General features: G+C 38.5%; 1 protein-coding gene across 3 annotated transcripts; it reads right to left on the bottom strand.

Annotated features, from left to right (window-relative positions):
• Positions 1–477: 477 nt before the first annotated feature.
• On the bottom strand, positions 478–24697 carry LOC116779640 (long-chain-fatty-acid--CoA ligase 4). Of its 3 annotated transcripts, none has more exons than XM_061522431.1 (14): positions 24569–24697; positions 13053–13092; positions 6052–6187; positions 5551–5766; positions 5024–5201; positions 4599–4850; positions 4134–4352; positions 3776–3891; positions 3553–3696; positions 3215–3393; positions 2974–3073; positions 2564–2717; positions 2159–2434; positions 478–1906 (listed from the first exon to the last, which is right to left on the bottom strand). In XM_061522431.1, the coding sequence occupies exons 2-14, from the start codon at positions 13073–13075 to the stop codon at positions 1752–1754; spliced, it is 2148 nt and encodes a 715-aa protein (XP_061378415.1). In that variant the 5' UTR covers positions 13076–13092; positions 24569–24697; the 3' UTR covers positions 478–1751. The 3 variants fall into 3 exon arrangements, with proteins under 3 accessions (XP_061378415.1, XP_061378416.1, XP_061378423.1); XM_061522432.1 differs by lacking the exon at positions 24569–24697 and adding an exon at positions 20313–20457; XM_061522439.1 differs by lacking the exons at positions 13053–13092; positions 24569–24697 and adding an exon at positions 12299–12398.
• Between the last annotated feature and the right edge of the window lie 368 nt (positions 24698–25065).

The raw sequence follows: 25065 nt of genomic DNA on the forward strand, positions 1-25065 counted from the left end.
CGTTTAACGCTCCTGGGGGGCGGGGTGGGGGAAGGTTGGATTAAAGAGACAGTGAGAGGGAATGCGTAGCGCCCGAACGCATGCACGTTCTAGACCTGTTACAGGCCAGCGCGCGTTAACGAGTCGCGTCCAATGTTCCGAAGGAAGAGAGAAAGACATACATAGATGTAGAAACTAGGAGCAAGAGAATGAGTCGGCAGATTCCAAGCACATGCGCATGGTCTTCTTGCTATGCAACAAAGTAAACAGTGTGTGCGTCGTGATATTAAATAAACACGTACTTGTTCCATATTAATGTATTTATAATATTCATTATTTCTATTTTGCTGGGATACACATACTTTATTTTGATTTCCACATCACAATCTCCGCTTCTTCCTCGCGGAGGTTCTCCACGCACTATTATTACTTTTATTCTCCAATATAACGTGTATATTAATGTTCTGTGGGTTCAAAGGGTTAAGAAAAACAAATGAACTGATTTTATTAACATTTATTGAATAAATAATACAAAAATTGTTTTCAGTTGAAATTTTATATAATTTCAAACGAACATGAACTGAGCAAACGACTCCTACTGCCTACTCACATAGTGAAGACTTCATTGATTAGATTTGAATAGATTACATCGAAAAATATGACGTCGTCTGTCAACGTAGAGAATACGTCTCGAAATACACCGAGGGGATTTAATAATTTATAATTCAATATATGCAGATATCCGATTATTAGAAGGAACAGCGGCCTGCTAAGCAGGCAATATTTACACGCCTATGTTGGATACTTCTCGGGGTTTAAATGCCTAAAGAAATGCAACGAGCGTTTTAAAAATGCCTCACTGTCCGACTGCGGCTGGCGACGAAGACGACAGACTGTAACATGCGCTTGAACACCGCGAGGGAGAAGACACCGGCAACAACACAGCGATAAGAACAGAAGAGTCCATGAACCAGCCACGACGCATCAGGAACGAGAAGAACACCTGTCTATGTACAAAAATAAACTCGCACCGACCTCACAGTCCGAGTCATATTATGCGTACGACTCCCCTCCCCCCCGCCGGCCGCCGACAACCAACATTCAATAGTAACATTTAATTATTGCGGAATTACAACAGCGGCGTGTTCCCGCCCACTAAGTACTACACGATAACTTACACTAACACCTCCAAACATTTATAGTCCGCGCCACGGGACACTTGCTGGCTAGCGGGATGACGCGGGATGACGCGTGAGGACGACCCTCGCACAACACGTCACCTACGAGACGCGCCTTCACCGGCCGCGAGCGACCGACCCGGAGCCGGAGAGCCTCCGGGGTCGCATCAGATCTATCATTTTTAATTTTTGTCCTAAATAGTCAGACGAGAAAAACGATGGCGGCTAGCGGCGACTTCCAAATTTTACATCAATATACACTACAAATTTATAACATAAATAATTATGTACACGACTTAGCGCTTCAAAACACACACAGACTCCATTACAAGGTATTTTTTCATAATATCGTTTCTAAACTGACGGCATAGGTCTGCTAGTTATTAAATCTATAAAAAAAATGTATTTTGGCATACACGATAATTTCCTTAAAATCTCATAGTTGAATGTGATGCGATACATATACATAGTCCTAATCTCCGCGGTGAACTAAAAATCTCGAATTTACAATAACAGCAAACGAAAGGCCAACGATCTATACAGAAATTACAAAGTGTCGCCGGTGAGGGGCGGGGCGCGGCGGGGCGGGCCGCATCACGACGCGTACATCCGCTTGATGTCGTCGTGGTACCTCTCCTGGATGTCTTTCCTCTTGATCTTGAAGGCGGCCGTCACCAGCCCCATGTCCGGGGACCACACCTCGGCACACAGCTTCACGGCCGCCGGGACCTCGAACTTCTCCAGCCCACCTGCAGCAGGGACGTCTCATGAACACATGTTACATCAAACCTAGCAGAGTGTGTCTAGAGTGTAGGCGTGCAGCTGTTTGCGGAGGTTCAGGAACAGGTTTTTTAAAACGTATTACAAACAGCCTTAGAATTTTTATGAGTCGCAAAAAGAACTGATACTCTTTATGTATACTAAGCGAAAATTTGATTGGAAATAAAATTATAATGACAGTAAGAGGATCTGTGTTTGTGTGTGTGTTTGTGTTAACTAACATTTCCTGGCGTGTTCCGCGAGCTCCTTGACCACGGCCTTCTCCACTTCGCTGTTCTGACAGAGCTTGTCGAAGTCCGTCTCCGTGACTCCTATCCTGAGCGCCAGTTCCTCCAGATGTCTCTGGTTGGGCACCAGCAGCGCCACGGTGTATGTCTTGCTGCTGTCTCCGTACACGCAGATGTTCTCCACGATGGGGCATGTCTTCAGCTCGGCCTCCACCTTCCCCAGCGACACGTACTCTCCGGCCTGCAGCTTCACCAGGTCCTTCTTGCGATCTGAAATACGGTCCGCGGTCTTGTAATGGCTCTAACGTTATATATCCCTAGCAGAGATCTGAACAAATGAAACGTATGTATAACTAGTGATCGCGCAGAGCGAGCCCCCCGTCCCCGGTGCCCACTAACCGATGATCTTGATGCATCCGTCGTGATGCAGCTCGGCCACGTCTCCCGACCTGAACCACCGCCGCCCTCCGTCGTCTATGAACTCGGCCCTCGTCTTTTCCTCCTGAGCGTAGTATCCCTCCGCCACACTCTCCCCTCCTATGACGATCTCCCCCTGGGGTGTGGGGAATCATTAGTAATGTATATAGTTTATACCATGTGACTTGTGAGGCCTGCGGGCCGTTCACTATTCGGATATTACTAAGCTATGAATATATGTATATGGTATTTGTCGCGCGTCACTTCTGCATACTAATGTTTTTATATTTTAATGATTGGCATCAAAAGAACAAAAACGAAGGATGTAAGCGTAACGCTGGCTGAGACGAGAGTGTTGTGTTGTGACTCATTCTGTATGTGGGTCCCAGTACCTGTGGGTAGGGCTTGTTGGTGACGCGGTAGTTTCCTTCCTCCCAATTGACCAGGCGGATGTCGGTGCCCGTGGTGGGCGCGCCCACGCGACCCGTCGACCTGGAACGACATTTGCTATATTTAGTACTTGCAAGTCGACTGACGATATATTACTGGACGGTTTCCCGCCTCACTACTGCTCCCTGTCACCACTAATACAGATCCGTGTCAACTATACAATCATCTGTCTCCCGTGGTTACCTGTCGAACTGATCCATGACGGTGGCGCAGGAGGTGGTCTCGGTGAGTCCGTAGCCGGCCACCACGTCACAGCACAGACACAGGCGGACCTGCGTATGTGTGTCCGGGGCGAGCGGCGCCCCGCCCGTGATCATGAGCCGCACCCGCCCGCCCAACAGCGACCGCACCTTCTTGAACACCTACAGCCACACCATACACATGTGTCAATCGTCTTAACTTTGAATGTCACTTATTTGCTTCGCCTACAAAGCTTCAAAACGCAACTTAATTTTTCTTTATAACTTTGGATACTTCATTAATTACAAATTCCGACGTATACAAAGGCATGTTCTCCTCACCAGAGCGTCTACGATGGGTGTGTCGTACCCTCGCCTCATCCAGCCCAGTTTGTACGCGTAGGCCCACTTGAAGAAGGCGCTGGCGAAGGCTCCGCTGCGAGACACCTTGTCGGTGATGCCCTTACTGATGCGGTCCATGATCAACTGCGGGAAACAAACGAGCAATCTTAATACTCCTGGGAGATCAGACACGTCACCTGTAGCGACTCGTCGTCATACTAACGGGCACGGTGGTGACGCAGGTGGGTCTGAGGACGGACGCGTCCCCGGCCGTGCCCTTCATGATCTTACTGCTGGAGTCCAACATGGTCAGCGGCGTGGAGTAGCCGATGGGAACACCTGGAACGGAACACACACCCTACATCAGAAAAAATCTCAGTTGGCAGCCGTTAGACGTTTGAAGACTGGAAGATATATTTTGTCTAACTTAATATAGTCCAAACGTGTCACGCGCCACAATTCACCTCAATTACATTGACAGGTGTCTGTCACGAGCTCTACATAAAGTTCCAGGTGTATTTGGATTCAAAAGAAGGGAAAAATAAATCGACTTTTTAGTGTCAAGTGTTATCATTTGTTACCTCCGATGACGCAGAGGCTTTCAGCCAGGAGTTCGAAGACGTGCGCCAGCGGCAGGAAGCCCATGAGCACGTCGCCCTCGTGTATGGGGACGGCGTCCGCGAAAGCCTTCAGCGTGGCCACCATGTTGCGGTGAGAGAGCACCACGCCCTTGGGGACGCCGGTGGAGCCCGACGTGTACATTATGATGGCCGTGTCGTGAGGAGCAGGCGGCACGGGCTCTGTATATATTAAACAAAGGAATTAATACTGACATCGATTTATATAAAATTGCCTGACTCGTGTTATGTTACGCGAGACTAACTTGATTTACTTTATAAAAGTATATTTTCTGTACATGGATGGCTGACAAATAATTCAAAACAAAAGACACACAGCGGGAGACGCGTCTGCAGACACACGAGGATAAAAAACAACCCTTTGCTCATGTAAATTCACCGTGTGCCATCATCACAGTGTCTACTCACCGTTCTTGGCCTGCTTGCCCATCTCCACGACCTCCTTGTAGCCAACGATCTTGATGCCTTCCTTGTAGCCGTCCTTGGGTGTCTCCTTAAGCTGGTCCTCCATGTATATGATGGTGCGCACGCGCGGCGTCTTGGCCAGTATCTTGCGGAACTTGGGCAGCAGGTCGTGTGTGGTGATGACGGTGGACACCTGCGTCTCGTTGATGCCGTGAGCGATGGCGTCGTCGCCCAGGGTCGCGTATATGGTCACCACTGGAAACATTACGTTTACACATATACTCACTGTAGCAGGACGATTAGAAAATTTGTTGAAGGGCCATAGTAACGATTCCATTCCTATTCCCACGATAGTCGAGTGCCTAGTGACGTTAGAGGGAGTGTTCATTGCAAGCAGTTCAAGACATAGTTCGCGAGGTCGCACTAACCGGGTATACTCTGTGTGAAGGCGCCGTGAGCGGCGATCATCCATTCGGCGCGTGTCTCCGCGAACATGGCGAGGTTGGTCCGCGGGGAGCAGCCCAGGGCCCGCAGACCAGAACCGAACTGACGAGCCTCCCGCGCGCACTGCACGTACGACCGCCACGAGTACGAACCCATCTTGTACTGCACATATACATCACATGATAAACACATGCGGGCGATCACACGCACACCACCGAATGATTATATGTTAAAGCACTAAGAGCTAAGCGACCTACAGATATACTTCTTAACAGAAAATATTAAACAGCGAAGCAATTTCCATAAAACTGGATTGTCCGCGACGATACTACCAGTCCTCTCATGGAACACCACGAGACATTAGTATATGTATATTCATATTCAGCGTTCCAGTGACTGAAAACTGAAGCTTACAACTTATCATGATATGAATTACGTACAACTAATATTAACTCGGTCATGAGCGATACTCTCTATATAATCTATTATAACGTAACATATCCGAGCTCACCTTCTTGAAGACTCGTCCGTTGTTTTGCGGCTCGTCCTCCTCGCTCAGCACGGCCCTGGTCCCCAGACAGGGTGCTCCGCCCCAACGGCCGGCCGCCGCCCTCAACATCGCCTCCATGGTGGTGACGCCGTCCCTCACCAGTCTCTGATGCAGCTCGCAGGGCGCCGACACCGACCTCACCGTGACGCTCACGTCCGAAGACTCCACTATCCGAGCCTGGAGCGTGCGTAAGAGGCCAATATTAAAACCCCTCCGTCAGTTAGGCTGACTGTTACGAGTTATACATTTTGTATTTTTCCTTCAAACACATCCTCGGGGGAAATACTGTGGAGTGTGAAGGTGACGAGTTCACAAACAATGATATGCGACACACGTGTACAGCTCACAACAAACACGCCGACCGCATTATATATTATTTACCACAACATATTTATATATGTTTTTAAAGACAACATATTATATAATACTGAATGTGTTTCCCCCGCCCCGCGATCCTCTCACCTTGATCCTCCTGGAGAGGGCCCTCTTCCTCCAGGGCCTCTGCATCACGAGGTGTACGGGGAAGGTGATGACGTCGAACACCAGCGCCACCGCACGGATCGCGCGCAACGCCGCCGACACCCACCACGAGTCAGGCCTGGGTGCAACACATTCATTATATATTACTAGAAAATAATATACATACATACATACATATACATGAAAAACCGGTAAACTCTCCGTATGTCGTGTGGAAAAACAACTGATGAATAGCGCCCCAACAGAATGTGCTCACCGATTGGTACACCTCTTGATAGCTGGTACATAGTACACTTTGATATAAATGTAAAGAAAAATATAATTTTCTTCACGTGTCATAGACAAACACCAAATATTGTTATCTGTGGTTTATTTTAAATTGTATAACGTATAACGAGACTATTGCCAAGAAGAGAACGTGTAAAATAGATCGTATTTATTTTAATTGTGATATTGTAATCGACATTGTAAATTAACAGCTATAAATGTCGTTTCTTTTCTTACAGGTTAGTGTTGTAAAGTTTTATTGTGAACCTAATGTAGATTGTAACCTTGATAGAAAACCTAACAAGAAAATCTTTTCTTACAGAGAAACCATTAATCTTTTAATTAATTGTGTCATCTAAATCACAATATTATATCTTATACTAGGTACCAGCCCCGGCTTCGCACGGGGCTCTTTACAAAAAATATAAATACAGACTACTTCATTTTGAGAATTATGAAACTTATATTATGATAACTTTCAAGTGGTGCGCTCGATTTAAATGATTTAAAAACTAATTTACAGACACTGATGTAGGCTTGAAAACGAAGTAATTTATTTTGATAAGACTTAACCGTATTTATGTAAATAGCTTTCCAAAGACGCGTAAGGAATGCCACTTTTTAAACGTTGTAAAATGGATACCGTATGTTATTATTAAGGTGTAGACACATGCCACCGCAGACTTTTCTGTAGACCTATATGCGATACACAATTTCACTATATATTATTTTGTTATATCTTTCAGACGGTTCGTGTTTTCCTGTTATCTTCAACAAATATCTTTAATGTACACTCAAGTTAATACAAAAACTTAGTAAATTTTATATTAAGACATTCCTAGACAATCACGCTATCGAGTGGTGATAACTATTTGATAATCGGTGTAGTAATTATACCGTTCATCGCGAACAGACACACAGACAGACAGACACGGGGAGGGACTTTGTTTTATAATATGTATTGATATATATAGGAGACACGAGTGACGACATCGCGCCGGTTAACAAGAGCAGCCTCTTGATACGGCTTGTCTTAACGAACAATAATTAATAGAATTTCGGGTGATTCCTCGGTGATGTGTGAAAAGCATCGCGGCTCGGGCTAAGTACACTTAATAAGACAGTATTAACACGAGCTTGAATCGACACGCGACGGACGAAGCGTAAAACGCTTTACAAATTACAAACGCGTTACCAATTTACATATGGTTCATAATATTTTAAAACTTTAATGTGTGGAGATGAATGAATGACAAACTGTTACTTGCCCTTACGGTGTTACGATTAACTGGTAGGAAGGTATCCGCTGAGAGATTGTTATTAAGAATTGTAAATTAAAACACAAAACTCATCCGTAAGGCGGTCAGTTAATAGAATCGAAACATTTTTGATAATATTTAAGTTCGTAATAAAAATGAAGCGATTAATTATGTTGTGTAATATGTATGTCTGTACACGCCGTCACACCGTCACACTGACACGTACTTTAAATACCTTATCAGATAATGATGCATGTCCTAGTTACGTGAAGGTTCACACTCTAGACTCTAGACCGTGGGTTCTATATAATGAAGTATAATATTATATAGACGGATGTTCGGAGTACGCTGCTGCGATACATGCAACTATATACAGAGCCCAGCTGGAACGAAATTACTTCACGTTGTTTTATTTTTATAAGTAAATATTTGAATAGATTGTTTAATGTCGTTCCCAAATTTATGCTGACCTGTCTCTAACACATTTGACATCACAAATCTTTTATGGAAATAAAGTCATTATGAAATATCTATTATATGAGATAATTTAAGAATATATTGAGTTAGAGTTCTCCACACATTTCTTTATCGTTGTATTAACTGATTTTATAAACGATGAGGGACGACACAGAATATTTCCTTTCCATAACTTTTACCTTTAAAATAAAATCATACTTCCACTTATATAATATGTATTTTAAAATGCTTCTCCTTCATTATATTTTTTTTAAACTTAAACATTATTAATAACTCTGTCTTATTCGAATTTCCAAAGACATATTATTAATTTTAATCATAATTATTAATATCTCGATCCAATTTTATTATTTTAATTATTGATTTAATCCTTCGATAGCTGTCGTTTTCTTTAATCTTATCCAATAGCCACGTGAGTGTATGAAGCTACTATCTTTACTACAAGTCCGTCGGTATGATGAAGAGGTCACGACCGCTGCAGTGCCCGACGGAGACGAGTAACGCGGAGATCAAACAATCCTTGAACTCATAGCTAATTATGTAACAATCAATATTCACACTGAGGGGCTGCCAGCCAAAAGATGAACATATCGACAGTCCACGCTATGCTCTTACCGCGACTTATATCGGCACACTACTGACGGACAGTTAATAGTTTTTCATTCATGGATCTTCTCACATTAATTGTAGATTATTGATTGAAAAACGGGAAACGTTTGATATATAGAGTTGCGATGAAACTTGTATTAAGTACTTTATAATTTATTTTTTTTTCAAAATATTTTAATGATTTATCGTAGTGTTCTGAGTTTGTGCGTGTGGAGGAGGAACGATTGTTTTAATAAGAAAACATTTCTTTATAAAGTGTAAGTTAGGGAGGAACAGTTTGTCTTTAAAGATATATAACAACTGTATTTTTAAACAACAATAAACGGGAAAGGAAATGAAGTCAGAATCATAATAACACGTCTTGTTTATGGAAGACAGGTTCCTTCGCTCGACGTAATCAGCTCAAATTTAAAACGTTATTTTGCAAACACGTTAGAATAAAGCAAACACAACCAACCACCCTACTCGACGGAGTACAAAATAAAATTTAATGTCTGTCTCGGTTCCGACAGCAGCTATATATTAGTGAAAGATTATATACATAATGAGTTATTATAAGATGCCGGCGTGTGTGATACAAAAGGGGGCAAGTTTAAGCGAGTGTCCGTCACAAGGTTAACGAGTATGAGAAATAGCAATGAGGAAAACCTCTGCAACCTTTACAAATAATATGTATTTTAAAACAAACCTTCGCAAAACATACGATTTTTGTTGGATAGTTTTTGGTTATTCGTGTAACAAACAAATTAACATACATATGTATATAAATCCGTATCAGCAATTCGTTTTGTCAACTCGAGTATTTTATTTCTCTATTAAAGTCGATGATTCTCATTAGAAAAGACAATTTCCTGTAACATCGTATTCAACTCTACGCTCCAATAGAGCGGCTCTACACCGACATTGTAGAGACAACATCGGTACTGATCAGCAGACGTATGTTTACAGTGTACGAGCGGACCATCCGGGACTCGATTTTCTCAAATTACATATAAAATTTTAGCGTCTTCAATATATCTTATAACATAACTAAACTATAACTATAACCAAAACCGGTTCGGACACTACAGGGAACACACAGACGAACTGATACACATATAATTAATATTTCTGGTTCAAAATATCCGATACCTTTAATTTATCTTGTGTTATTAAGACAGCTAGGGTTTAAACGAGGCAGTTACAGTAATTTTAATTAACTCTAGTTGAATGAGAGGAGAGTGTGGTCGTCGCTAGAGTAATGCTAATTTTAAACACATTAAGGACACTTCATTATAATAATTAATATGTAAAGCCGACAATGATTCAATAAGACAATGGAGCATTTATTTCTTGTAACTTTTAATGTTACAACTGTTTTTATATCAGTTTGAAACACCTGTGTAATTAATACAAGTTTTTAGCGTCAAACTACACACGTGGCGTTTTCAGTTTCCTATTTAAAAACTTACGTTACGTAATAATGTTACGTGCGAAGCTTGAATGAATAACTAAATGTTATTAAATTTGAATTAAAAATAATTTACAAATTGTCTCTCGTCGATTATATCTGAACGCGTGCGGCACTCGGTCCAGTTACCACACGCTTAAAATACGTTACATCGCTTTGGAATAGTGCTGATACTGAAACTAGTCTGTGGGACTGATATTAATCAAACATATCTAAGAGTCACCGGAAGGAAACTGGCTTTCAATTTAAAATAACCCGCATCGAAATCGGACCTGCGATGACACACAGACATCAACGTCGAGTTTTCTGCGTCTGGTGTAAAAACAGTTGAAGCTCCGTGAGTAGTGTGACCACGCAAACTTGTTGCAAGCAGACTGATGCTAAATGTCAATTTGTCAACTGGTCTCTCGCCTCCCGTTTTTGTTATTCCAACCGTTTGTTCATAAATGTTATAAAGTGTATGAACGCGTGTAGTATAATGCACCTGCTGGATTAACGCATTCACAGATGGCGCTGACGACCTTAATATTGACGGGGATCGTTTAAAGTGATCATTAAAAAGAACACTCCCAGTGCGACTTCTCGTATATATAAAATCCTTTAATAACGTTCAATTATAATAAGACCGAGCTAAACACTTTAAAGAAAATACAAATGTGTATCACGTCTGTACGTGCGGCGCTCTCGTCGGTCGTGATCGCTGAGACGGCAGGCCGTGTCTCCGGAGCGGACCTTGGCCGCCGCCGGTCGGACTTCGCCCCTCGTTTTTATCTCCTCCGACCTTGGCCTCGACTATAATTCCTCACTATTATGAGACAAAACTGCGTAATTTTCTACAACGCGCTCTTTACACCGATAACATGTAGTAGTCTTTTGTTTATATTCCAAATCCAAAAAATTGCTTTATTTTCTTAGCGATGACATAGAATATATATATATATATATTCTATGTTTAAGAAATCTTCTAAATGAATCATAATCGATTTTCCTATTCCTACTCAGCCGTCCGTCCGTCTGCCAGACTACACCGACCGGTTGTTTCGCAAAACTTTAAACGTCGTTACGTAAACGTTCAACTGCAAAGTATAGAACGTTGAACAAAGAAAAAATACTCATCGTATTTCGATGCAATTTATAGTGATACAGTTTCGGCATCAGACTAAGAGACACACTATAACTTATCGGTTGTATTCTGTGTGAAATCACATAACTCCGACTGTTATGTGGCTGAAAATTGATTGTTAAATCTATTATATTAAAACACTACACCTGTCACTAATCCTAATTCCGAGGTAAAGGCGAACGAAGTCGCAGACAGAAACTAGTTATACTATTAAGCAATACTTGTAAAACAATTGTCAAAGTACTGTTTTGTGTTGAGTATTATGAAGCGAGAAGAGTTGACGGTAGTCCTATACTTTTATTAATAAAGTAGTCGTCACTAAAGACTTCATATAATGAGACTAGATAATATACACATAATGTTAGTTAATGCTAGGTCTATAATTTAATATCGATTGTTACGAAGAGCTCGTTATATGTAGAAGTATTGGGAGGAGGTAATTAATTTTTTTTACAATAAATTGTTATGTTTTATTAGTGATTATATCTCGTTAACTCCGAAGGCATCTCATTAAAACAATGGAATGCCAATAAAAATACAAATAACGAAGGTCTTTATTCAGACAATGTATTTCTTAGACAAATTATCTTTACGAAATAATTTTTTGAAATTTGTTTAAATTTTTGAACGAAATAAATTAAACGAAATAATTTATTGGTTAGAAAAATTACCTTAACGAAATAAATAAATGAAAAAAATTAATAGTAGTATAAAATAAAAAGACGAAGACTTTTGTCTCTTCAGCCTACATTAATAAAGTGTTCGAGCTATGTAGATACGCGTGGGCGTCACGTACAAAACTATAACACACATTTAAAAATAATATTCACTTTATTATTAGACATTTTTATTTAAAAAATGCGATTTCTTCGTTTAATTTAAAGTTTTATAAAACATAAATATTCATAACAACGTGGTCAGTAATGCCGTCAATTATAAATCTTCAACATTTGTTAATATATCAAAAAACACGAACAAAGTCCACGGCATCGACTAGTGTGTAACAGAAATATTAAAATATATTAAATTATTTAATTCACTTACTCTTTTATATAGTACATTGTGTTTAGGTCGCGCGTGTGATCGTGAGACTGTCTCTAATCTAACACTCGGCCACTGACAGGCGACACTCACTGATAACCGAATGATTACAACAGATTACACGCGAATGGGTTTTGTGTGATTGTGTGTATGTGTGTTACGATTTATGACGGAACAGAAAATATATAAATAAAAAAAATTGTTCGCTAATTTTTTTACGGAACCTCATTTATGTTAACAGTAATGTAGGATTTTCGGAGAATCGTAAAAAAAATTTTTTTTTGTTAATTTCGTATAGAAGACGTTCGACACAATATTATTTTAAAATGATGAAATTGATGGATAACCTATCAGTGTAGAAGTGTTCTGATAATCCGGCTTTAATATCACTCGTGGAATAATAGCGAGGCTGTTAATTGATAACAATTATTTATATATATGTTGTTACATAAACAGTAATAAATAAAAGAATTATATATAAGTTATAAATAACAAATATTATATGACATGTTTTTAAGTCTTACATAACAGAAACGCTGGCTGCATTTACGATTGGTGTTAAATCTCGCTCTAGAGCAAAAATAAAAAGTTAAGTGTCTTTCGTTACGATGCAATTTAAAAAGATCTTGGTTTACTTCACAGTGGGCTATCTATATGTACATGTCATCCCTTGTCTCCCGTCTGTTTATCTGTCTGTCTCACCGACGAGTTCGTCATCTTCCAAATTATAATAGGTACATAAGGGTAAGCTACTCACGTCTCATTCTCGTCTATAAACATGTCTGTACACCTTCAACCTGAAACAAGATTACACGTTTAGTGACAAATAAAAACATTAATAACAAATAAACAAACATAATGTCGACGTTATAAGTCGAACCGCGAAATAGATACGTCTTTGTTAAAACATATTTTTCATTACAAACGTATCAGTATCTCTGTACCCTTAATATGAGCAGTACCTACACCGTATACCTTAATACTGGTAGTTTTAACGTTTCGCCAAAAAAGAGTAACGTTTAAGTTATCATTAAAAATATAACAGATCGTAATACACAGTCATGATAGTGTTTCATCGTATAGCATCAACAGACAGTCGTACAGAGAGACGTGTGTCGTATACTACACTTGCGATCTTGTTGTACAGAAGGTCTGTGTCACGCATCAGTCGCAGTCCGCCGAGGGCGATGCCACTTGGCAGTGCAGGAGCTCCTCGCCGAGCCCCCGCGTTAATTATAAACACACTGACGTCACACGTTTATATATATCAGAGACCACCAACGAACTGTACACTACTAGAAACAACACAAGCGACCGGTTCGACAGAGGCTCGAACAGGAACAGGCTGTCCATCATCGGAGAGGAAGCAACTCTATGGAATAAGCTGAGTTATAGTGACGAGACCCTCGGAAATATTAAGATCGAAACTAACTTATAATAGAAATAAATGCACAGTTCGTAAATACTTTGTTGTTATTTGTTACGTATGAAGATACTTTACTATAAATTTTTAAAAAAGTTGTCTCTAATCATATTATATTGAATAATAAACAAGATACTCGATAGTTCAAAGTCGTTTTAATAACACAGACACTACACCCGGTTGTGGTGTCAAAAGTATAAAAAAAACATTTAGAATTGCAAATTTACTTTAAATAGAACGCAAAAATGTTACAAAAGACAAAACATTAGATAAATATAATATTGTTGTATTAAATCGATGTACTATGACTATACCACGGGTTCGTCACACTGAAAGTCACACACGGACAGTTAGAAATGCTTCAATTATAAATCTTCGCACGTGACAGTACCTACGTCTCAAATGGGTGAAAAACTGTTACTAAACTTGGTTTGTTTATAAAGCGGTGAAGACTCGTGGTAGGAGTGTTGATACCTTCGAAAAATCATTGTTATATATGACTATTAATCAATAGGACGCGTTTCTTTGCGGATGTTGGGAGAAGTTATTTATATTCTGCCGTAGAAATTAATTTAGGGTTTACATAAAACAAACTGAAAAGAACAATAGAATAAACACAAACGAATGAGCACAGTTATATCTGGACGATAACAGATGACTGATAGCGAGGCTTGAGACGAGGACGACCCTCTTTGTTAGTACGGAACATTGAGATGCTTAGGTTCAGTAGTCATATTAAACAAATATATACAAATAGCAATCAGCATACAGACAGGCTGCGGCTCATGTGCAAGAAGAATTAAAAACTGAATGCTACATGATGATAATTGTTATATATGTATATGTATATATATATATATATAGCTCTGAGACAACTAATACCATTAATTTATATTATATTCATGTGTTGTTAATTGCTAAACTGGAGCCGCTCTTGTTGACTCGGCGTCACTGCCGTCTCTGGTCTGGTGTGTATCTAATAACACGGCAGTGTTTGCACTTGGTTCTCCGTCACATGACGAGTCGACGGAGACTCCATTAATTATAAACGATTCATAATGAAAACACTGATTCAATTAAAAGTCCGACTGAATTATGGAAAAACCAAAGCGAGTCGCGTAGAGGGAAGGTAACTTAGATTCAGTCACGTCGACAACACTTCAAAGGTCGGGTGTCATACATCGATCACTTTCCTGTTATGTATCATACCACATTTAATTCAACAATATGAACATTTTAATGTTCGAGTTCCTCCTCGTCCCTAATAACGAGGATTTAAATAATGTTTATCTATCACATGTCATGCGTGTAATAAAAAGTTCTTTAGATTTAGTAAAAACATCGCAATAATTTATGAGTGATACTAAATCAATCAATTTGTATAATCGTCTATGTTCTAGAACATATTATTAGGCTAAAAAATTGGTAATAGTGTTCTGTTCCCACAGAGCATGGCACGTATTTGATGATTGGTAAGGATATTTAAATTCCTCCTACAAATTAAATCTTTTTTTGTCTCAGTGTGAACAGCACTTGTAGGAGTCATAAAAAAGTACATAATCAAATTAAAAGATACATACTATGATATATATTTATTAATATAACAGGGTATCGACGTATAAAGATAGTCGTAATTATTTTAAAATCTATCAACACTGATTTATTAAGTGAATAATGAATAGATTAGATCCAGATAAGAGACAATTCAAGAGTGACATCCAAAGTCCGCGAAACACACACACGCACAGGATGTTGATGGCATCACGACCTGGACTTCGGAGCATTGGTCGTGTTAATGAGGAGACCGTGTGTTACGGACATGAACGGTTTGATTACAAACTGTACGCGTGTTGATAAACTTGGAGACGGTTCAGATGGAGCACTTCAGGGACGTTGGGTTCGACTCCGATTTGTACAGCGATTCAATCTCAATCTGCTCGCCGTGTGATGTGAGGTTGTCATTCATGAAGCGCCCTAGTGTCGCAGGGGACGTTCTCACTCGTATGTGTGAGTGAGCGAGTTCAGTCAGTAAACGTTTTAAATATCATAATTCCTTTGTAAGTTTGTCGGTCGTGAGTCACGCCCGATCGCTGGCTTTGTTCCAGTGTAATGTTCCACTTAAACGTCTGAACAGATAAATTCTGAATCTTTTTTTCTAAAGCGAGATCTTGAAATGTTTTCATGTGGTGGTTAGGAAACGAGTTCATGTTGAGTATTTTCATACAATTAAGAATATCGATTAAGATTACGTTACGAGACTACACATTTGTGACAATCTTATGGCAAACGATTCCAAAGCAGCGTTTATAATGAATATTCCAGTTTCCAACTAGGGAATAATAAATAATAAAATGTATTTATAATAAATATAACTTAATGATAATATGCGACAATATTTCAACTGTATAAATCGCTGAGCGCTCGTTTTCAATAATGTCAAATATTTTCTTTGTGCGGTTTATTTATGAAATCACAATGTTTGTCGTGATCTCAATATATCTCAACAACGCTTTGGACTTTGACCGACCGGCGACCGCTGCTCGCACCAGTGGGTCAGTCTGTCAACTACATTAAGGAATTAGTTAATAACACTGACACATGATAAACAACGGTTGTTTTTAAAACACAATATCATGTATAACAAGATACTTTTATTAGTTGTTGCAAAATTAATTGTTATAACGAACGGTTTTACACAAAAAATTGTAGAAATACTTGTAATGTACACATTTTTAACTTCCATACTGTCTGTTAAAACGTTTACGTGTATACCGTACATATTCTTTGTTAACATGTGACGTCTCATTACATTAATCATATTAAACTTGACATAATTCTTTAGGTCGGCCGTCGCGTCCGTTCTAATCAGAGACCAGATTCAGGTGAGAACAACACTATTAATAGTCGATATAGATGTTGTTAGTGGATATATCGATAATATTTCCATGCATCGTTTTCTGTATCGAGAGTATTTGTATTTGTATGTGTGACCTTCGGTGACCCGTCCGATCCCGGGCGGCCGTTATCACTTGTGACTGATAACCCCATACATATATGAACGCACGTCGACTGTTTGTTTACCATGTTGCGATGCGCGCATCCCGACTGTTGTGTCTAACTTGACGGTTAATTAGAGGTTAATTGGATTACTGTTCTCGACTCGATACCTAAAGTATTATATTTACGAATCGCTGTTGATAGAATAGAAAAAGAAATATCAAAAGCGTTTCAAATTCTTCAAGTCCCAACCGCAACATAGACCTCGTCTGACCGTGCATGTAATACCTATGAATGAATGAAAACTAATACTATAAAAGTATCCGTTAACTACATAAACGACAGTATGACGAGTACTAAGACCGTTATAATGGTCGCGGTCTGTAGCGTTGGTTTTTATGAAGAGAACAAAAATAAACAAGAGAAAAAAATCACTTGACACAAAAACAGACGGCCAGCGGCGGTGTAGTGAAAATATAAGATCGTACAGTTGCATACAGTTTGTTTTATATTAGTAAATATTTGTGTTTGTGGTTACTTTACTTAAAAAGGATAACCGACCCATCGTGGACACTCTCATGTGTAAAAAGCCGCTGCAGTTGTCTTACGTTCTCGGGGACTATTTGGATTTGGGACAAGAGAGGTAACCTAGGAGTAGGGGAACCTGGGGCTTCCGTCGAACTGACTCATACTCAACTAATATAAAACACTAGGTATACAATATTACACGACATAGCTCTCTAAGACAGAGGAAATATATTCGTTCAGGCAGAGGATTACCCACGACCTTCGGACCAAACCCTGGATCTTTCTGAAATGTTTTATTATGGATGCAGCTCACAGTGCGTCACCCCGCTGAGCACATGTTGATGTAATAACAAACAACCCTTCAGTAAAACACGATTCGATAGTTTTACTGGACATGCAGAGCGCTACGTTGCTGTCTAAGTGACGGCATGTACCTGCGTGGACTAATTAATTTTAATTAAGCGTCTGAATCGATGCTCGATCATTCTGTTGCCGGGATGTTCAGCCCTACAGTCCTCATGATACAAGTACTATACAAGCCTCCGATGTTGACTTCTCTCGCTCTCTCTCTGTCACCGGTTAGAGAAGTGACGCTGCGTATAGGATATATCATCATTGTTTTTAAATACAAATTCTATGAAAATTGATTCGACTGGAGAATCGATACGAGAAAATAATAAAATTAATAATAATTCGTAAAATAAAGCCAAATTGTAACAGTTTAAATGTTATTTTCACATCATCATGAAAAATACAACCAGAACAAGTCTATAGGACAGTAAATTCTGTGAGTTTTCAATTTTATTTTATTTTTTCTATAATTCCTATGTATTTAATTATATAATACTATCAACGGCGCCAGATGTAATGTCTTTGTTCTTTTATAGCATCCACCTGCTGCACCTTCTGATAAATTATGGCACCTGTCTTTATAACAATATTAAAATAGGTAGTTTTTACAGAAAACTATGGATCATGCCTTTTAAGTGTCGCAGCAGACGAGAGACAAGAATTCTGAATAAATACAAAACTACCCGTTTCTGTTCAGACCTCACGAAACAAAATTGTGCCTTTTAATACATGTGATCCTAGTATCTGTGATCAGCCCATTAAGTGAAATAACTAAATAACGAACGCGGTTCGTAACAGATATAATAACTGCTGAAGATGCTGAACTTACTCGGAACGTTTATGACGCGAGGAATATCAGAAAGGGTTTTAGTTTGTTCTGTGATTCATCAAAGGACTCTGATCGTGTACATTGAAGATGTTTTCTGCTCTCACATACATTATCAAGAACGACGTTCGAGTGTAAGGATGATTTGGGTTCGTTTCTGTTACATCTATCGAATTTTACATTTAATCAGATTATTCAAAAATATCTATAAACGATATTTCATTTTGACCAGCACGGTTGAGAGTCCAGTTAGTTACCCAGTCAACAGCTTTTACTGGTGTTTGGAAATGTATAAATCACACCGCGTGTGACGCATGTGACGTGAGGTGTGTGTGTTCGCATACATTCGTGTGATACGCTCGCGGTGTAGGAAGCGGGTATCGTAATTCATAAATAAGTTTTGCACTTTGTTCAATGTCAGATATAATGTAAGCCCGTCGCTTCCGCGTCGCGTCGTAAAAAAAAACACTTGTAAATTTTGCGATTACTACAATCAAGTTTAAAACAAATGTTTGTACGCTGGTGCTGTCAGCGTACAAACATTGATGGAATTAAACATTTCATTACACACGTTACATTATTTAAGATAAAATATTCGTAACGATATTTTGAGATCGTTTTATAGCACATAGTAATAAAAAGCTAGAGTCAAAAGCAAATATTACATTAGAATTGATATCAGTGTAGTATCGCACGGCGTTTAAGCGAATGTCGATCGGCACACGAGCGTGACCACTCGTACTCAATACTATGTGAAACTGTTACAGCATTCTTGTACAAAGTACACAGAAGACAGACCCGGCCAGCCAGCCAGCTAACGTACCAACGTACAATAAACTTGATAGATCCGCTCATTGATTTATTTTTTAAATAGTTAGAAAAATATTCGAGACAATTTAGAAGCGATCTCCGAATGTATTTTGATCAACTTACAAACTTCGCCGAGATAATATCGTTGACAGGTTAGGTCGCAGGGTCTCGTAAAGTATTTTACATTTCTTTTAAAATTAATTTTATATCATAGTAATACTCACTTTAACCGAGTGTATTGAAAATATTTGCGAACATCGATCTTAGAACGCTCTGTCAAATAAGGAATATAATTTGCATGCCGTATGAGGAAGTCGTTGACCCGACTCAGCTGTGAGTGACGTCACTAGGAATAAATATTATCCGATATTTGGACGGATTTAGGAAAAATACGCACGAAGATAAAGCCGGGTTCACAACAAGCGATACTTTGGACACAAATATAACACGTTTGATAATGACCGTGAAGACTGGTTTGATGTTAGAGTAAAAATATCATGACATAGCTATAACTTGACGCGTAAAGTTCATAAATAATAGGTGATATATAAAATGTATTAAAATCAATATTAGAGTTCTTGAAAAAATATTAATTAATTCAGACATTGGTCCGTCTTCTAGAGTCTAGATGATAAGTTCGTAATGAGAACACTCGCTCATAACATCGGGGCCGTTACTATTTGTCGCAGTTTAAAATTTTAATTATAGCTTTTTAAAAGCCTCTCTTTAAGCGAGTTTCATTATTACCAAGATTCCTCTGTTTCACGAACTCCGACGCAAATTGGAAATTCTAATCACACGATTAGAGTGCCTCAGTCACATAACTTAGGTAATAGTTACATTTGGAATAACTGCGAGGTGAAAATATGTTTTAATTTGATTATAACGAAACTAGGTTAGTGCGATGTCGACAACGAAATTAACCAGTTCGTAATAATAAATAATAAAATGAACGGTTCATTTATTTTGATGCAAAAAAATATATTTAAACAACATCGACACGAATTTAATGCAATTAGAAAATGACTACGTACTAGAGATGATACGGACTTTGGATGTTGATGGCGTAATAAACGACTTACCTCGACAAGTCGCTAATTGTAAACTAATTTATCACTTGTATCACAGCCACTGGAAATATAAAAATAATATTATTATAAAAACGTTATGTGAACGGCACGTGAGACACGTCCGTCCGTGGCGACGCTCGCTCGTCGACTGACTAGAGATAGGTTCGCGCCATATGATGAGGAGTCGCGGAGAGATCACGAGATGAGGACCGGCTCAGGGCGGGACACGGGAGACACCAGGGAGAATACGACAACATGGGGATAGGAGTCACACGGTAAGGAGACGAACGATAATAATATTAAGAGGTTCCAAATGTTTGTAAATACACACCCTACATGTATTCTCTGTGAGATATTCAATAGCAATCCTGTTATCTGTTACATACAGTTCATGGCCGGTTCGCTCGCACTCATCTGACCGAGCGAAAGCGACACGCTGCTTCCTCCGGGATACAAAATTCGTATTGGGGGCGGGGGGCGGGGGCGAAGGCCGGGCGACGGGAAGTGAGACCTTCACGTTGTTACGGAAGGTCATGGTGCAGTAGAATAAATCAAATTTTGGCTAATAGGATGTCAGAAAGATACAGAGAATACTTGAGATTGAAAATTTTATGATCGAGGAAGGAAAAGCTGGAGATATAAAGATGAAGATAAAGAGGTCTATTCATATTTTTAAGATAGAAAAGGATGACGAACAGTCCTGCAGAACTTTGTGAAGTAGCATCTTCGTGCGATAAAAAAACTTCCGTATATAATTTTAAGCCATCCTTTTAGATCAGTGTCTCATACATTAGTCTTTATATAAGGATATCAGTAGTCATGTAATCAGAACAAGCACGTGGGTTCGAGTGGCGGGACGGACTACTGGAGTGACACAACTCCAACCGCTAGTACAACCGGCAGGATCCGGACTGCTCCAAAATAGACCTTAATACATGGACTTTGGAGCTTCCTATATGTGGTAACATAGTTTAGACAATTAGCGATACCGTTCATATACTCCTACACACAAGACGGTGACGTCACCAAGGATCCGTGTAGAGACACCATTATTATAATAATAAACAAATAACTTGGATGGTTAAATATCATGTATAGGGACTCTTTAGCCAAGGCTCGACGCGCTGAATGTGAAATAAATAATAATAGACGCAAACATAGCAGATGTTGTATTTGTATAATAATTCGAGTGTTAATTCTACTTCGCTAAAAACTTTAAAAAATATTACATAAATTTAACAGTGTATATTTAAAAAAAAACTAATAATAGTCAATGATTAACAACTAACAACTGTAATGATCGACAACTGGTCACGACTTCTCGATGCAAACACACGACGACGGCGGACGGTTAACTTGAAAAATATTATTTAGCAGACATTCTGATCCAAAAAAAATGTGAAAGAGCGATGTAACATTAAACATGTAGCAACGGAAGGCAACCTCGTCGCCGGCCATGGGTGGCTTTATTTAGTGGTAAAGGTTAATCGCCCTTAAGTAAAAATTTATTTTGCCAACGATGTATTTTACTTCCCCTTAAATTGTCTCCATATTATGTGTTTAACAAACATGAAGACCCTTAACTATACCAAGAATTAAAAAATATATTTTGTGTGATTATTCCTATTACTTAAACATAATAAAAAATAATCATTCTTTTAAGAACAATCCAGAGAATCCGGTCAGAGTCGCCGCATGGCGACAGTACGGGCGGATGATGGTAGCAGATAGCGGAAGACGACACTCGGCGGATAATGGGGGGCGAAGTCCGAGGGCCCGGACCTAGGACCTGGTGCAAGTGCATCTCAGATTAATGATAAGGCAATAAGGTCGACCAGCAGACATGACCTCCGCTTATCGTGAACCACAGACATACTACAACCAACGAACGAATATCCTTATACAAGAACAATACACATAGATATGACATAGCAAAATTACTAAATTTCCACTGAAATTAGAGGAAATTTAGTGTTTATAGTTAAAAATATTATATCACTAACTCAAATGGAATCATGCCAAGTTAGTTCTATACGACCGGGTTTGAACTAAGTTTATCTTAATAATAGTTTAACTTTAAATGCAATGTACGACACAGAACAAAAACGCCTTTTCAACGCTAAGGGATTATAATAAATTTATTCTCCGATGTAGAACTTGGTAATCCGCTGTAGAGAGTCAGATTTAATATTCAAAAATAAATGATTAATTTAATAAAAAACGATAATTATTTATCGGACGCCATATTAACAACGTCGCCCGCGCTGTCGTGAATATTAAGCAATTAATTTTTTGTTTTAATTATCTTATTATGTTACTAGTGTCATTCCTGTTATGCGTAGAATTAAAGTGTTATGATTGTAGTGTGGTGTGCCAGTAAGCATGCTCCGTGGCCCTGGATGCTCTGCCGGTGCGAAAGGTCACACATATCTAATCGGGAAAGGTTCGAGGGTGGCTCGCCACGATAACAGATATATGAAGTTATCAATAAAAAAAAATATAATTGAAAGTTATTTCACTGACACCGGATCAGAAAATGAAATGACTCGGAGATATTGTTTTATAATAATATAAATGATAAATGACTTAGTAACAGACCGTACCTACGTCACGTAGTAATAAGTTTAATGTATGTTTAAAGTAAAATTAAATTTAAAACAAACATTATGTTAGCGTTGTGCGAATGTGGTACGTTCCGTCTCAAAACTAACGCTACGAGTGACGCGTTTTAAAAATAACACAAACCAAGAGACGAATCACTCCCGACGACTATGAAGTAACAAAATGTAGTTCCAACAAACGTGCTCATTATATTTTCTCAATTAATATTAAATAAGTCATAATCATTATAATGCATCAAAACACATTTTTATGTTTTTACACCCGCACCGTGGCGACCTCGGAGTTAATTAGGAATAATTATGAGAACTACACATAGAATTAAGATTTATTGCAGACACGAGGAGACACTTCATCTGTCGTCTGTCTCGTCTGCTCTCTATGAGCACTTTATTTATTTTGCATTATTTTACTACAATTTAATTATTCTTTAGGAAAATTATTGATCTTCATTCAATTAAGATGAATATAATAATTGTTGCTATACTGTTCCTGTGAGATGCTTTTTTAAATTTCGATGCAAATACAACTCAACATGGAAGAATTTGTTCAAGGCAGTTACACAAGTACAACAAAGAAGCCGAAGGTTCGCCTGATGCCAACTGCCTACGGTCACATGTGTGTTCACACGGAGCGACGGGCAACGACGGACATCCATCATTTTCACACACAAATCAATATTAACTCCAAAATAAATTAGTGTTTCATGTATCTTCAAAAAAATAATTTCTTGACTATTGTTTTTTTTTACATATTTAATTGATTATTTCAAATTCCAATAAAATACCTGAGATTACCATCGAAATAAAATGAAACTAATTGAAACTGTCTGTCTGTAATTTTACTTAGTTAACACAACAACCTAAATTAATGCTACAGTTATATTAGGTATTAACAAACATGAACATCCTTTAAAAATGTTTCATGAAAATGCAAGACAGTTAACTAGTAACTACCATCAGTGGTGGAACAGATTTATTATAGTATTGACATATTAGTATCATTAATGTTTATAATTAATGCTGGCCCTTACCAAACAAGGGAAAACTGATATTGACTTATATACAGAGAGTTAATGAGTAGGCAATGGAATAAGTTATCCAATTTAAGCACACAACATTTATGAAGTTAATATTTTTATGTATAATTTAACTTTCATACTTCACAGTCATCCAGAGAAACGATAACACCGCGATACAAATAACGTTAACATTAAACGGACGGAATGACAAATATTATGGACTTTCTAAAGAGAAACTGTTTGATAACACTTACTTTATACTTTTATTGAAAAAAATTGTCGATCTAGTTAGATTTTAATGGGTATATGTTATGATGAGTTTTATAATTGGTCGGTGATATTAATCGAACCACGTTAATTTATTATAAAATGAAGGTAGCTTTGCGAAACATCGCGCCGCATTATTAAAAATATAATTTTATGATCATGCAAGTCGAAACAAAAGTTTGCACCGATTTTTTTTCCTCTCCTATTTGGTTCATTGTAATTTTAATCCCATGAAATAAACAGAAATAGAATTATAATGTAAAAATAATAACATATTCGCCTACAGCATTGTAGGTTATGAATTATACGATTACCTTAAGTATTACACTATTTGGCTATAAATTGTATTTTACAAACATACCCCAGAATTTTTCAGGTTTTCGTTTTCACGGGAAAAATAACACTTGTAAATTATCACTGATTTTCAAACGAATACTTAATAAACACTAGCAGAACCTACAAACCGTCTGCAAACCTGGATGAATTAGTGTTGTACAATTGAAATGTCATATTTTTGACAAATGTCAAGAAACTCGATACTTCAGAATCGACTTTTCACTATGTAAAGACAATTCAACATTTTATTAAGGAATATAGTGTTATTTTGGGATCCTAATATGAAATAAAAAAATATGATTATTTTTGAATTAATTTCATGTGAATTAAATGTCCGCACGGTGACTTTACAACGAAACTATTTCTGTGATATCGATATGTCAAATTCGAATAGATCGACTTGATGGTGCATCACTGAACGTGTTGAATGTGTCGTATTTTTCTTTGGGGTGGGGAATCTGTCCAATCAGCGGCCTGCAAGCGTACTGAAAAGGTGGCGTGATCAGAACGTCACATTCGTAT

The sequence above is a fragment of the Danaus plexippus genome, chromosome 2, assembly GCF_018135715.1.
Source record: "Danaus plexippus chromosome 2, MEX_DaPlex, whole genome shotgun sequence".
NCBI classification, from domain to species: Eukaryota; Metazoa; Arthropoda; class Insecta; order Lepidoptera; family Nymphalidae; genus Danaus; species Danaus plexippus.